Source organism: Montipora foliosa, chromosome 10, assembly GCF_036669935.1.
Source record: "Montipora foliosa isolate CH-2021 chromosome 10, ASM3666993v2, whole genome shotgun sequence".
In the NCBI taxonomy this organism is placed as follows: Eukaryota; Metazoa; Cnidaria; class Anthozoa; order Scleractinia; family Acroporidae; genus Montipora; species Montipora foliosa.
The window spans coordinates 17,114,889-17,127,388 of NC_090878.1; the positions used below are offsets into that span (position 1 = coordinate 17,114,889).

Sequence of the window (12,500 nt, forward strand, 5' to 3'; positions counted from 1 at the left end):
TCTTCGGCAAAGTGTCAAAGCGGGTATCCAAGGCGGAAGCGAACACTAGAGTCCAGGCTACATGCAAGACAGCGGCGAGGAAAGAACACACAGCCTCTGCGCGGGATTCCACAAGGCACATCTGCGCCACCTGCAACAGAGATTGCCACTCCAGGATCGGGCTACACAGTCATACAAGATCCTGCCAAAATCCCCAGCGCTAACAATCGCCTCTTTTAGACAAGGATGCCACTAACTAATCTTGTATGCACAAATTCTCAAGAAAAAGCCTCAGGGTGACCATAATTATAATCATGATACTACATGGTGTATGGCAGGATTCCAGTCTTTGGGTCTGCAGGGTTGTTTAAATAAAGGCCAGTGCTGATCCAGAATAAAATTAATTAGACAAGACAACCAAGGGTTTTCCAGCCATTATAATCAAGCAACTTGGCACTTCAGACAGTGGAAAAGAGAGTTCAGGGCTTACCAGAAAAAAAAAAATCATAATCTTCCCTTACACTACAACCCAGGAATTCCCCGACAACTTAGCACACTGAACAAATCATGATGAGTCTAAACCATCATGTGACAATCTTCAAACATTATTTTAAATTACATGTATTACCAATTGCTCTGACAAGACCCTCATCAACAAGCTTCTCAATGGCTTCCCAGGTGTCGCTTGGATGATGGTATGCATAAATCATATTTCCTTGTTCATCTTTGGGGAAACGCTCATCACCATCTTTGAATGCAATTGGCCAGTGGATTAGATACAGATCCAGATATGCAAGACCTAAATCATCAAGTGTTTGCTTTGCAGCAGCATAGACATCTTTGGGGTTGTGTTTGGTGTTCCAGAGTTTAGATGTGATAAACAGATCCTCTCTGTTAACCTACATTATGTGGGGGAGATATAATGGACATTAATAATTATTAGCTTGACTACAGCTACAATCTGTGACAAAAAGTGTTGAAACAAGGATACTGAACAAACATATGTACATGTAGCAGCTTAGACTGGGTGGTCAATAATCAATGCTGCTAGAAAAGTGCGTTGTTGAAAGGAATTAGGGGAAACGGGTGACATGCTATAATTACAGCTGCCTTAGGCTACAATGTATGGGCAATGACAATTTATTATGGTGGTGAAGCTGAACAAGATGTCAACCCAATGCCAAGAAATCTCTCCTCCCATTGTTGTCTACAATGCATGTCAAATGTCTTTCAAGTTTGCTTTACAAAATTGAACACACGCAGATAGCTGTACCCTTTTTTCCAAAAATTGTCCCTAAAAATCGGGGATGTTGATCTGCGGGAACATTTGAAAAATGCTGCTTCTGGTGTCCAGTTTTCTATCTTTGCAAATGATCTAATGCAAAATTAATATCTTAGCCACATTGATAAACTTTTAAATAGAACTTTTAAATTAGGATATTTGAATATTTTATCTGAAAAGGATCGCCAGCTTTGGAAGCAAAGTAAGTCTCCCAACAATCCACTTCATCACATGTTCCCGAGAAGGCAATGGATTATAGAGTTTAAGAAATAGGGGTCACTCTTTCATTATACCAAGAATAAGGACTAAACGTTTTAAAAGTGTTGTCTGTTGTTCAGTGATGTTTTTGTGTCTGTATAATATAAGACTATTATTATTATTATTATTATTATTATTATTATTAATGCCTGGTTACTATGCTACAAACGTTCCAAGGCAACAGGCAAGAATATAGACTTGTATGCCCCTGTGAAGGCCCTGCAGCTAACCCCAATAGACCTCTTTCATAATGGCGGCCAAATAAAATATTCTTTTGTTTCAATGTTAATGAGCCCTACTAACCTCGCTACGACGAGTAAATTTCAAAATAATATTTGTTTTAAAACGAGGGCAGTAGGTCTAATTAACATAAATATAAAAGAATGTAAATTAGTGGTCGCCATTTATGAAAGTGGTCTATGTCCGAACAGGAAACTACTGACCCACAGTCAGTCTCAAAGTTAACTAGCCTAAATTGCATTTAGCCATATACAACTATACATGTAAAGGATCCATTGTTTTTAATAACTGACATGGCAGTGATCACAAATAAACACTCTGGTTCAAGGATTGCTACAACCAAATCGCAGACACTCTTATTCTTTGGCCATTTCAACTTGCGTACTTTAGGTAACTGTTACTTCTGAAGATGTATGTTGGAGCATATGGAAACATCAAGTTCATAAAAAGTTTTACAACATGCGATCTCGTTATGTCTATAACCACAGTTCGTTTGCTACAACCAAGCAAGACAAGCAAAATTTTACAAGAGATATCTGAATGCCCGGAGATGAGTCTTCAGAGTTTAAGAAGGAGGATATTTTTGGTCACTAGTCGTCCTGGAAGGATTTTCGATTCTTAAAGAAATTCAGGATAAATTAAGACTTCAATTGCATGGGAGGGGGACTTTGATATTATGAAGGGGCAGGGATTCTTGAGGAAAATTTTGAATTAAACCCCTAAAGGAGACCAATCTGGGTGTGGCTCAGGCTTTGTTTGAGTCCTAAAGGTGACCATATTCAAAACATATATATTTTTACATTTCTTCGCGTGAACCTCTCAAGGAGACCTTCATGGCTACAATACGATGGAGTTTTGCCCAGAACACTTTAAGAGAAACCAAAATCCGAAATTTACACCTCTAGGCATTAGACAACAACTTCCCCCTGCCCCAGGATTAAAAAAAAAAAAAATTAGCTCCTACTCTTGATCAACTTCGCAATTTGCACGTGTTATAATGTGATCCAATAATATATTTCTCATCAGCTGCCAAAGTGGGTTGCATAGAATTCTAGTGTATGTATTATACAAGAGGCATAACACTGGAATCTCTCCCTGGAAATTAAGCTACCTAACAGAACCATTAAAATATGGGTCAAGGCATTAAATTAGTATGATAATCTGGGACGTCGGGATCTGTGGACGCCGACCAACTAAGCTGCGATTTCACAAAAAACAGGAGAGTACTTCAGTTAAAGTCAACAGCGAACTCTAACTCATTTGCTTCCTACCACATTAAAAGTGTTGAGTTTTTACCGTAGTTCCTATGCAAGACTTAAAAGCTTCTCCAATTTCCTTTTCGTTGCCATAAATCGCCGCGCAATCGATATGTCTGTAGCCTGCTTGAATGGCTGCTTTCACAGCTTCGCCGACCTGTCCTGGCTTGCTTTTCCAAGTGCCCAGTCCAAGAGACGGAATCGATCTTCCGTTGTTCAACTTAAGAGTCTGAAAAGCCTCCATTTGTTGTTAAAAGGCAAAAATAAAACTCTTTGTCTACAAAAAACTATCTTCGAAAAACTAACCAAAGGCAATGCAAACTGCATGCAGCCGAAAATTTTGCAAGATGATCTAACTGGTGATGTGATTATTCCTCCCCTCCCCTCAGAAGAACACAATAGAAGAACATAATAGTGTTATTGAGGGGTGGGAGGGAGGGGTGAGAGGCATACAAGAAACAATCAAGGGATATAAATTGCCCTAAGAAAACTTTCATGAGAAAAAAGTAATCGATAAAATATTCTTTAAAATGGAAATCTCACGCTACCTTCAAAAGCTGTCTCACAAAACAGTCATCGTCGCAAACTAAGAAATTATTCCTTACCCACACCTCGGTGATCTTGCCAAGAGAGAAGGCGCGCGCGGAGGACTGGAACTAATAAAGATGGCGACTGAGAAAACTAGGACAGCAGAGATTTCTGAGATTAAAAACAAGGTTAAACGCAACGCTTTATACAAGAAAGAGAAAATAAGAAAGGCAAAAGAAAAGAGGCAAAGGAAACTCAAAAGAAAACGGGAGGAGACTCAGGATCAAGAAGAGGTACATGCTTTGATTTGATTAAATACAGGGCAATCCTATAAATACACGTGGCTGTCGATTCTCTTATCAAAGAGAAATTCGCGCCTGCAATTTAGCGTCAAGGGGCTGTAGTTATAGAATACTTATAGTCTGTGTGGCTCGGAAGGTCGTTAATGGCTTGACACCAGCCACCAAGCCCCAAAGGTTCTCTATTAATAACGATACAGGCTGTTGTGAATATGGCCGTGCTGTTGTTGTTCTAAACACTCATCTGACAGGTACTTTAATAATAATGACTGTAACAGAGCTAGTTGATTCTGCAAGTAGTCAATTGGTATTAAAAAACAAACATAGTGTTTAGTGTAATATATCAATAATTTCCGGGCAACCCTAAAACCCGGAATCCGGAATCCGGAATCACAGTACAATACAGAGAGTAAACACTATCCTAAACATTCTTAAAAGCTAACCTTAGGCCTAATTAGGCCTAAAAACGTTTGTTTAGGCCTAATTAGGCCTAAGGTTAGCTTTTATGAATGTTCAGGATAGTGTTTACTCTCTGTATTGTACTGTGATTCCGGATTCCAGGTTTTAGGGTTGCCCATAATTTCCTGTGGCAAAGGGGAAAAATTGTAATTTGAAACTCTGAAACATGAAGATGGACATTAAAAGGTCTTACTTCATTCCCGGCTTTTGTTTTTAGAGAGAATAAAAGGGGATGGGGCCATTGGGTGTAATGCAGGGGTCACTGGTTATTATGTGTAAGCCAGCGTTACAGTAATTTGGAGCTATGGGATCGTCATCCTTCTTTCATTCCTCTCCAGCACCAGGTTTGTAAGGTCCTCTAAATTGCTTAGTGTCCTGTCCCGCTTTAAGGGAAGACCTACGTTAGGTGACTTTCTTCCTTCCTGGTCTTAAGCACCATTGGTATGTTGTAAGGACTAATATTGATTTTTTTGATATGTTTATCATTCTGTACTTCTTTGCAGCCTCCACCAAAGCAAGTACCTAAAACTTTAGAAAACACTCGTGTCTTTGATGAAACAGTTGTAGAGGTACATGACGAAGAGGTAAGCCAGTTATCTTTATTCCAGAAAACATTGATTGATACAATTACTACCTTTGTGGCTATTAATGAATTAGGACTTAATGTTGTTTACCAATAATGCTAGGTATTGATTGATGAAGAAGCTGATGAATTTGCAGCATACTTTAGACGTGAAGTCACACCAAAAGTCCTCATCACCTCTAGTGACAGATCGAAAGTGGTAAGCGTGCTTTTGCTCCCAAATATATTTTAATTATTATTATTTTTGTGGATGTCTGCATGTATGGTGACCAAAGTATTTCAAGTGTTCAGGACACCCAATGAGTCTGTGTCAACCATTGAAGTATTAAATGTTGATGATGCCATCTGCTGAGTGCTGCCCTTCGTTATTCAATTATGGCAAAGTGTTTCACTGCAAGCGCAGGCAGTTTGTTTTTTTTTTTTGTGTGAGTTAAGCTATTAACATGTACAATGAACTCTTACTAACTGTAAGGAGCCAGCTCTTCTTATTGTAGTTGCTGTAAGTTGGCTGCCGTCTGGCTGTTCCTCCCATCGGTTTTTGTTAAATGAAGCAAAATCATAAAAGGATGTATACACGTACAGTGTACATTGTCATAGGTTTTATCAGAAGGCGGTCACCGGCTGTATACCGCCGTCTGTTTGTCAGAAATTTGTCTCTCACAGCCGGCTACTCTGCCTTGATTTTCACTCAAACCATTGTAAAAGATAAGAGTGACTGCTGCTTACATTGATTACCACAGTCACTACTGCAAAAGTTATTGAAAGCCCTGATTTGTACATGTATGGCACTGGCTGGCTTTACCACAGTCAAGCATTTGTAAATTTCTGGCTGACTTCAAGAGCCTTTGTTGTTCCCATAATGACAATAAGGGAATAACATGACTTTTTGAGGGAATATTGTTTATTTGCGCCCGCGTAGTGTCATTTGCAGCCCGAGCACCGCAAATGACACTACAAGGGCTAAAATAAACAATATTCCAGAAAAAAGTCATGTCATTATCATTGTTATCAATAGACAAGGCCAAATGATATCAAGAATGCGAGTTTTAATAATACAAGCCATCACTTCAATTTTTTGCTCGGCGACGATTCGACGACTGAAAAAACTGCAGTTCAAAACGGGAGTTTCGCAAATGAATGGTTTTCCCTCGTCAACACTAGGCTTACTCTAATTGGTTAAAATCCATCGGATGATGAAGCAAGAACCAATCAGCTGTAGGGCTGATAATGCATTAGCAGCCCGCTGTCAGTCTTTTGCGGCCCGCTGAGCGTGTGTTTTGAAGAGGTAGATTTTCTATTTGGCCGCATATATTGATTATAATAATGACTAAATTCAGGTTGATTTTGTCAGCGATGGTCATACTTTTTTATCCATTCAACAGCCGACGTACATGTACTTACACATGTACAATGATTTATTTAGTCAGTTTCAAAATAATGCATTAGTTTGCACAGGAACACACACGCTCAAAAAGTAGGAGGCTTCAAACTGATATAATGAATAATATTTTATATTGATACACATTGCAGATATTGCATAATTTGTTATTTTGTTTTGACAAGAGACAAAAGTGTTGTGAGGAGGTCAAAACGTTTGATTTTATCTGTAACATGCTTAATATTGCCTTAGGACAGTGCTTCAGTTTAAAACATTTCTGTTGATTCAAAATCTAATTTACTAAAATAATATCTGTCTGCTACTGTAGGTACAATGTTATAAGCATTTTTTTATTTATTGTACCCTCAGAAAACAGTCCAGTTCATGAAAGAACTCCAGAAAATAATTCCCAACTCAGAAGTCCGACTTCGTAAAGGCTTAGACTTGAAGAAAATCATTCCCCAGGCCAAAGAGAAAGGATTTACAGCAATGGTGGTTGTCAATGAAGACAGAAAATTACCAAGTATCTTTTATTAATACTGCTTAAAATAATTGTTCTTTTCCCCCTGGCATGCATGTCCACAGAGGTTTTGATTACGACACCTTGGATGTCACTGGGTGGAGTACAGGGGCGGACGAGGATTTTTCTCAGGAAGGGGTGCACCCTGCACTCTTTGCCTACATGTACATGTAGATCCAGCCCTGGGTGTAGCAGTCATCATCTGCACCTCCTTCATGTACCTCTCAGTCAGTCTGTGATTGTATGAGGGCTGTCAGTTATAGTTGCTCTCTCAACATGGCTGTGGTATTCCTTCCCCATCAAAATCATCACTCATCTAATTACATAGTAGCCGTGGTGCTGTGCTTTGAGATCATCCATGATCTATTGTGGTTCTAATTTTTCTTGGTTTACAAATTTTCAAACCAGTCCAATGTTGAGTTTTCTTTGTCTAATATCATGATGGTAATGAATATCGGAAGCAAAAGAAAAATGGAAGAGATGTGGCAGTTACTGAGTGAGGCCTGCAGCTCATCCATGTCTTGCCGTTTACCACAACATTGCTTTCTGTGGCAAATATACAATGTAGGCAAAACCTTGAGGAGATTTTAGCATGCCATGCTCCTACTGAGGTGAGAATGCAGGTTGCAGCAAATGTATAAATACTTTCGGGGAGTATTGCAGTTTGGAAATTTTTTAACCAAATGTAACAATTGAACCATAACATGATTATTAGTTCCATATACGAGTGTATTGCTTTCCCTTAACAGTTTGATGTCAGATGGAATAGTCATTACTCACTTGCCCAATGGACCAACAGCGCACTTCAAGTTAACCAGTGTTAAACTTGGCAAGGAAATTAAGGTACAACTTAACATCTCTGTCATCTCAACTTTCATTAATTTTTAGTACAAACTTAATTATTTTCTTTGCAGAACTTTTTACTTTAAAGTCTCTGACTAGCAGTAATTTCATCATTCTGTGACTGGAGCAATGAAATGAATGGGTTCAATACCTGTTGAGGTATTCTGAATGCCGGATTGATGTCACAAAGTAAAGTGGGACTGGGTATTGAACCCATCCTCCTCCATTGCTCTGTATGTCACAGATCAACATAATGGCTTGCTTTCACATCTTCCAAAGCATACAAAAAAATGAGTTTCCATTAAAGAAGGTTACAAAAACAACAAAGCGCTATGTTTGAGACAAAATTGTGGCGAATATTAATTCAGGTGGAAACATTTGTTGAGGTGAGAGGCATTCTCATTCTTCTTCTTCTTCTTTTTTTTTTTTTTCGGGTCTGCCTTGTTATGCAAGTTTCTTCTTTTTAAACATGAAGAGGCGCTACAAAAGGGCCGCTTCACGCACTGCTTGTTTTCGAATTCATTCAAGCATGACTGATTAATTACCCAAGATGTTGATCAACAAACAGGAACACTGAGACAGAAGCCCTAAAAGATATTTCTAGCGTGAGAAAAAGGGACTCGAGATTAAAAAAAAGAACAACAGATAACATTTTATGACGTACATGTATAACAGACTTTTTTCTTGCACATATTATCAAGGAGCTCTGTTGTGTCCTGGTTTGATTGATAAATCATTTCCATGTACGTGTACCTAAGACACCACGCCTTTTATAGTTCGTCTTTCTGTTTAAGGTATTTCTCTTAATTTTTACATTTCCTCAAGCTCCCTGACACTGCCCCTGGCTATTTTCCCTTCAAAGTTATATTAGTAATGATCATCATCATCAGTCCTTTTTGCCCCATGGGACGCATAAAGCCTCTATATTGTATTAGTAATACACGTGACAGAATTACTCAGTTCTGAGTGGCTAAAAAGAGTGCAGTTCTCATGTAGTACATACCATGGGTGCAAATTGCAAATGAACTTGGCACACGCTTCCAAATGTACATTTGAATGACTTTTGAATGAAGTTTGAATTTGACAAGCGTCGTAATTTGTTTCAACAGTTGAATGAACTTCATACACTGTAGAAAATTAGAACTTGCACTGTCAATTTAAACAATTTGTTAATTGTTTAAGTTGTCCAGTTAGGTGCAGGGAACACCTCTATCTTTCATCTATGGCTTGCACTTCAAATATCCATGTATGTTGTATAATGTTGCAGGACATTTTGTTCATTAGGTTAATTTGCAACCAAACTAGGTCAATTTGTTTCGACCTAGGTCAATTTGGAGAAAGTACTATACAAAACACAGGCTGTGCGTCGTTGTTTTAGCGATACAGAAACAACCCTAACCATTTTACAAAGGCTACATGTAACATTAGGCCTAAAAACTTTTGTTTAGGCCCAAGGTTAGCTTCAGTGAATGTTGAGGATACTTGCTTGTATTGGTAAAACAATGACCTGTGACCTGTGTTTTGTACCTGCTCCAAATTGACCTAGGTTGAAACAACTTTCAAGACCTTGGCATGGTTGAAACAACTTAATCTACAATCCTGGTCAAAAGTTGTTGGGAAGGTAATGCGCACATCACTTCACTTCACACCTAATTCGATTATTCTAACTTCTGGCTGAACTACGTATTTGGGAAAGAGCATGCTCTTGTGCCCCCCCCCCCCCCCCCCTATTCAGTGGTGGAAGACAACTCACCATTTTGTTTGGTGCAAAATCCAACATTGATAAGGAAGGGGGGGGGGGGGGGTGCTATCTCAAAGGTGACGCTACTTTCCCAACACTTTTGTCCAGGATTGTATGTTAAAACTAAAAGACCTACTGGTAGTTTGGTTGCAAATTTTAAAACCTAAGGAACAAAATGATTTGCAACAAGCACATTTATTCCATTCATCAAATCCTTTCACAGGAAGAAATGAGCGCAACAAGTTTACCTGTGTCTAACTGGGAGCATTGTACTGGCATTGAGGAGGTCATGAGTTCCAATCCCTTTGAAGCTACTTGAATTTTACGGATGTCTGTGATAGGAAAATGGCCTAAATTGTCCAGTTCGATGCGAGGAGCACTTAATGTACTATTCGTTTTTAAGTACTCACACGATTTCTCATGTATTTTGGCATAAATAACACGGCGTTAAAAATCGATCGAAATCCATCATCGGAAACTAATCGATTACTCGATATTATTCGATAATATTCGGTAATTGTTCATCGATTAGCTAAAATAATCGATAAATATCACAAGATTTGACTGGTATAAGAGAGAGGCAACCCCAAGATTTAGGTGCAGATTATCGATTATATTGGTTTACTCGGCCGAGAGAGCAGGTCAACTCAGACTTAAGTAAGGGTTTTGTCTTGCCGTAAAGCCTCTCCCGTTCCTGGCCATTAAATCGATATAAATCGATGGAAATCGATTGAAATCGAACCGTAATTACCAAAATCGACAAAATCGATCAAAATCGATAATCACAAAAAACCCTGCTATCAATTTTTATTGATTTTCGATTTTAATCGATTAATTATTATCTAAAAATATCGATTACGATCGATTTTATCGAGTATCGAAATTATCGATTTCTAACGCCCTAAAAGTAAGAACAAAGTAAATGTGTTAGTTTGAAAAATAAGTCCTTATTTATACCAAATGTGATAACCTATACAAAGTTGTCTGTTCTATCGCAGAATCATGGTCGCACCACAAACCACAGGCCAGAGTTGATCTTGAACAACTTCGGTACTCGTCTCGGTCGTTCCGTCGCTCGTCTATTGGCTTCACTCTTCCCTCACGACCCGCAGTTTCAAGGAAGACAGTGTGTCACTTTCCATAATCAAAGAGATTTTATTTTCTTCAGACAGCACAGGTAACCTTTTCCGTTTTGGACCTTTAAGAGTGACTAGCGTCAGTTAATTCTATTTTTAGTTCATGAAAATGACACTAATACACCTTGTTCCAAAATGGCCACTATTTTTAATTAGTATTCTTGTGATGCCTCGTTCAGGGGTAAATGCTCTTTTCAATTTAGAACGAGGCAACAAGAGCTAATTTGCAAGTAAACAAAAGAATACTACATAGGCGGCCATTTTGGAATAAGGTGTATGGTCACGTGAGATGAAATTTCCTGATTTGTAAACAGATTCTCCATACGAAGTTTAGAGAGAGTCGTTGAGAGAATATGCATTTTTACATTGGGGCGTTAGAGTTTACTAGCATCTAATTTCTCCTCACAAGACTAACTGCCTTATCAAACATAGACTAGGAGAACGACAGAAAATCATTTCCTTGTTTGTGAATAGACTCTTCTTGCTTTCCCGTTCGAAACAAATTTACAATTACAGAGAACAGTTGAGAGAATAAGCATTTTGACATTCGGGCTTAATGGGTTTAAAACTACTGTAGCCCCTATGAACATTTTAAATAAGTAAATACTTTTCGTGGCTCATGACTTGAAATCTCTTTATCTTTTTACGTTTTATTCTCTTTGGGGACGGATTGTTGTTGTCGTTACAGATATATTTTCAAGAATCATAAGAAAACAGGCCTGCAAGAATTGGGTCCCAGATTCACTCTGAAGCTTCGTTCTTTACAACGAGGAACTTTTGACTCGAAGTTTGGGGAGTACGAATGGATACACAAGGTGAGTTTACAGTGGAATTGCGATGCAGTGAATCCACGTGTAACAAGATTTAACTGAAAGGAAAGGTCCGCCGTCTTACCAAACGAAGGTTCATCTGTTGTGTAAAGGACTTGAATACGGTTACTATGTTGGCGTGAAATGTGCATTTCTCGATTCAAAATGGCGAATCTTGTACGTAGTGCAACGCTTTTTGAGTTTTCATGCATTTTTCTCTCCTTTAATCGGCACAATCGAGAAGCGATGATGTCTTTTTAATGTTCGCGGCTGCTGGTGCATGTGCGCTCCGGCAAAGTAAAAAAAAAAGCGACGTTTCTGGATTCAACGTGGAAGAACTCGTCTCTGGTTGTACAATTTTGTGGAACGGTTTTCCCTGAAAGGAAAGAGCAGTCTTGAACCGGCCCAGGCATAGGGGTAATGAAATAACTACTTAATTGGCTTTCAGAGCCAATGAAACATATTAATCTTACAACAGAAGAGAACAAATTTAAAGAATCACAACTGGCTGGAGCCAAGCTAGTTGGCTATTTACACGCGTAGCCCAGAAGTTGAGCCAGCTCAGGGAGTTTAATACCACGAACAATTTCAGCGATTCGCCAAAACGGGTCTTAAAAACGGTATTTCTGGATCTCGAGGCAACAGTGCTTTATAGACTTGGCCACGCTGCATCCAAGAATTAAAATATATTTGAACTGTGGTTTTGTGGTCTATCCTCCTTTCGCATACATGCATGCGTGGGTTGGGTGGGTGAGCCATTACCATTACCGTTATATGGCTGCTTAAAATGTAAAAAATGCTATCGTCAAGTCCACTATGTCTTTTGCCAAGTCACTACTCGACATAGACACCTTTAACCCTTTGGATGTCGAAATCTTGTGTCGAGCCAACTTTTGAATCTGAGGCTTTTTCTTTTTCTTTTTTTTTTTTTTTTTTTTTCTTTTTTTTCTTTTGAGGTTATGCAGATAACAGGGTACAGCAACAAGCCCTTTGCTAAAGATAAGGCAAAAATACAATTCAAATAGTTCACGCAATGTTTGCATTTGTTATTCATTTATAAATAGTTTTTTGGATTTATTTGCAGAGGAAAGAAATGGACACAAGTCGCAAGAAGTTCTTTCTTTAATGTGTGCATTGAATACTCGACAAAGATTGTCTCTTAAAATCCGTGGCGCATCCAGGAAACATT

At 38.7% G+C, this 12,500-nt stretch overlaps 2 protein-coding genes across 2 annotated transcripts in view; one reads left to right on the plus strand and one right to left on the minus strand.

Moving 5' to 3' along the window:
- Positions 1-3,385, minus strand: part of LOC137973459 (aldo-keto reductase family 1 member A1-like) — an 8,649-nt gene extending 5,264 nt beyond the window's left edge. Inside the window, exons 1-2 of the mRNA XM_068820282.1 lie at positions 3,056-3,385; positions 608-878 (exon numbers count right to left, since the gene is read on the minus strand). Coding sequence (XP_068676383.1) covers positions 608-878; positions 3,056-3,259 — 475 coding nt within the window. The 5' untranslated portion in view covers positions 3,260-3,385. The remainder of the gene's footprint in view (positions 1-607; positions 879-3,055) is intronic.
- A 278-nt stretch (positions 3,386-3,663) lies between these two features.
- The window catches only part of LOC137973460 (ribosome production factor 1-like), a 9,077-nt gene continuing 240 nt past the window's right edge, over positions 3,664-12,500 (plus strand). Inside the window, exons 1-8 of the mRNA XM_068820283.1 lie at positions 3,664-3,836; positions 4,805-4,885; positions 4,988-5,083; positions 6,632-6,785; positions 7,543-7,625; positions 10,365-10,543; positions 11,191-11,317; positions 12,396-12,500. The exon at positions 12,396-12,500 is cut by the window's right edge and continues 240 nt beyond it. Coding sequence (XP_068676384.1) covers positions 3,681-3,836; positions 4,805-4,885; positions 4,988-5,083; positions 6,632-6,785; positions 7,543-7,625; positions 10,365-10,543; positions 11,191-11,317; positions 12,396-12,437 — 918 coding nt within the window. The 5' untranslated portion in view covers positions 3,664-3,680 and the 3' untranslated portion in view covers positions 12,438-12,500. The remainder of the gene's footprint in view (positions 3,837-4,804; positions 4,886-4,987; positions 5,084-6,631; positions 6,786-7,542; positions 7,626-10,364; positions 10,544-11,190; positions 11,318-12,395) is intronic.